The 2,952-nt window shown below is 49.9% G+C and overlaps 1 protein-coding gene across 1 annotated transcript in view; it reads right to left on the minus strand.

Annotated features, from left to right (window-relative positions):
- LOC311316731 (tyrosine-protein phosphatase non-receptor type 12-like) overlaps nt 1-2,952 on the minus strand; it is a gene marked incomplete at both ends in the record, with an annotated part of 14,351 nt that overhangs the window by 11,150 nt on the left and 249 nt on the right. The window contains one exon of the mRNA XM_084447660.1: nt 2,538-2,622. Within this exon, the coding sequence (XP_084303786.1) occupies nt 2,538-2,622 (85 nt within the window). The remainder of the gene's footprint in view (nt 1-2,537; nt 2,623-2,952) is intronic.

Consider the following 2,952-nt stretch of genomic DNA (forward strand, 5'->3'; position numbering starts at 1 on the left):
CACACTCACACACACTCACACACACGGGTCTAATGCCTTCTAGAAATGAGTGAGTCATTCATCAGGATGAGACGGTAGATAATAGGACTTTGCTACGGAGCTGTATACTCTAGCTGTTTACTATTCCACTGAAGTCTGCTGTGTGTGGGGGTCACCTAGAGGTCAGAGCTCAGGGGTCGCCTAGGGAGGTCAGAGCTCAGGGGTCACAGCTGCTGCTGTTCACTGATCAGAAAGAAAATGACTCCAGTGAAGCGAACACTGCTAATGCTACTGTTGTTGCTAATACTGGCTAGTGGCTACCAGCACGGCTACTGTTGATAGAGGCACCACCATCACTTATACACACCATACTATAGCCTAGTCCAGAGTAGTCCAGCCCAATTCCCTAGCCCTATAGCCTAGTCCAGAGTAGACCGGCCCAATTCCATAGCCCTATAGCCTAGTCCAGAGTAGTCCAGCCCAATTCCCTAGCCCTATAGCCTAGTCCAGTGTAGACCAGCCCAATTCCCTAGCCCTATAGCCTAGTCCAGAGTAGACCAGCCCAATTCCCTAGCCCTATAGCCTAGTCCAGAGTAGACCAGCCCAATTCCCTAGCCCTATAGCCTAGTCCAGTGGATACCAGCCCAATTCCCTAGCCCTATAGCCTAGTCCAGTGTAGACCAGCCCAATTCCCTAGCCCTATAGCCTAGACCTAGTCCGATAGCCTAGCCCAGCCCTGCCCATACCTATCGAAGACACTGCATTTCTGAGGGGAATCGCCATTCAAAGGCACCCTGCCTACATGAGACTACATGAGACTACATGAGACTACATGAGACTACATGAGATACTTGAGGTTGTATCTAGTGGAGAACAGGAGGCTGTATCTAGTGGAGAACATGAGGCTGTATCTAGTGGAGAACATGAGGCTGTATCTAGTGGAGAACATGAGGTTGTATCTAGTGGAGAACATGAGGCTGTATCTAGTGGAGAACATGAGGTTGTATCTAGTGGAGAACATGAGGCTGTATCTAGTGGAGAACATGAGGCTGTATCTAGTGGAGAACATGAGGCTGTATCTAGTGGAGAACAGGAGGTTGTATCTAGTGGAGAACATGAGGTTGTATCTAGTGGAGAACATGAGGTTGTATCTAGTGGAGAACATGAGGTTGTATCTAGTGGAGAACATGAGGCTGTATCTAGTGGAGAACATGAGGCTGTATCTAGTGGAGAACATGAGGCTGTATCTAGTGGAGAACATGAGGCTGTATCTAGTGGAGAACATGAGGTTGTATCTAGTGGAGAACATGAGGTTGTATCTAGTGGAGAACATGAGGTTGTATCTAGTGGAGAACATGAGGTTGTATCTAGTGGAGAACATGAGGTTGTATCTAGTGGAGAACATGAGGTTGTATCTAGTGGAGAACATGAGGTTGTATCTAGTGAACTGGACCCAACATGACCAGTGAGGAGGAAGACATGGACACTGGGGGTGTTGAGCCTCCTCGCTGGGTGTGTGTGTGCGCGTGTGTGTGTGTGTGTGTGTGTGTGTGTGCTGGTGTGTGTGTGTGTGGGTGTGGCAGCCATGACTCACTGTCTGTGACCTTGTGTTACGGCCTTGCCAAGTTGTGCTGTTGTAGTGTGTGTGTGCATGGCTTGGTGTGATGTGCTGCCATCCGCAGAGTGTGTTCATGTGTTAGTGTGTGTTAATGTGCTAGTGTGTGTTAATGTGCTAATGTGTTAATGTGCTAATGTGTTAATGTGCTAGTGTGTGTTAATGTGTTAGTGTGTGTTAATGTGTTAGTGTGTGTTAATGTGTTAGTGTGTGTTAATGTGTTAGTGGTGTGTGTTAATGTGTTAGTGTGTGTTAATGTGTTAGTGTGTGTTACAGGGTTGTCACTGGTGCAGAGTGTGTTAATGTGTTAGTGTGTTAATGTGTTAGTGAGTGTTAGAAGAGAGATGAGAGGGAGGAGAGGAAGAGAGAGGAGGAGAGGAGAGGAGAGGAGAGGAGAGGAGAGGAGAGGAGAGGAGAGGAGAGGAGAGGAGAGGAGAGGAGAGGAGAGGAGAGGAGAGGAGAGGAGAGGAGAGGAGAGGAGAGGAGAGGAGAGGAGAGGAGAGGAGAGGAGAGAGCTACAGTAGGGCTATGATCTCAGTTCAGTTCTTCAAATAGACTGCAGACTAAAGTAGAAACGAGCTAAACGCACCCAGAGCTCCAGACTCACTCAGAGAACAAACCCTGTTCAAGAAAACAAGTTTGACACACACACACGCGCACACACACGCGCACACACAGCCGCACGCACACGCGCACGCACACACGCACGCACGCACACACGCGCACACACACACGCACACACACGCGCACACACACGCGCACACGCACTGCACATACACGCGCGCACACACACGCGCACACCACACGCGCACACACACGCGCACACACACACACGCACACACACTCGCACACACACACGCACGCACACACGCACGCACACACGCACGCACACACACACACACGCGCCTCCTTGACAACCATGGAATAGGTTAGCGGTTTGTACCTGCGTACGCGCGGCGGCTTGGGGGGCGGAGTGTCCCATCTCTCCTCGTCTGATTGGTGGCCGGGCTTCTCTGGGCTGCTTCGTCCTGAGGAAGACGCAGACAGAGAGCATGATGGGAAATCTAATGTAGATCTTCAGGATCACATGATTCATGCAACCTTTTGTTGCTGTTGTCAACGAGACCCTTGTTCCTGTTAGAGATTATACTGGCCTGCTTGGTCGATTGGCTATGAAAAACATTGTCTGTGTGTGTGTGTGTGTGAGTGTGAGTGTGTGTGTGTGTGTGTGTTTCTACTGTGTTCCTCCTTTCCCAGATGGCTGCCGATTCTCAGGCTCTAAAAGCATTATGGGAGAATTATGTCACAGATCCCCTTCTTTCTAAACAGGAAGTGGGCTCCAGCGCCTGGAGCCAGAC

The sequence above is a fragment of the Borostomias antarcticus genome (genome assembly GCF_949987555.1).
Source record: "Borostomias antarcticus genome assembly, chromosome: 13".
Classification (NCBI taxonomy): domain Eukaryota; kingdom Metazoa; phylum Chordata; class Actinopteri; order Stomiiformes; family Stomiidae; genus Borostomias; species Borostomias antarcticus.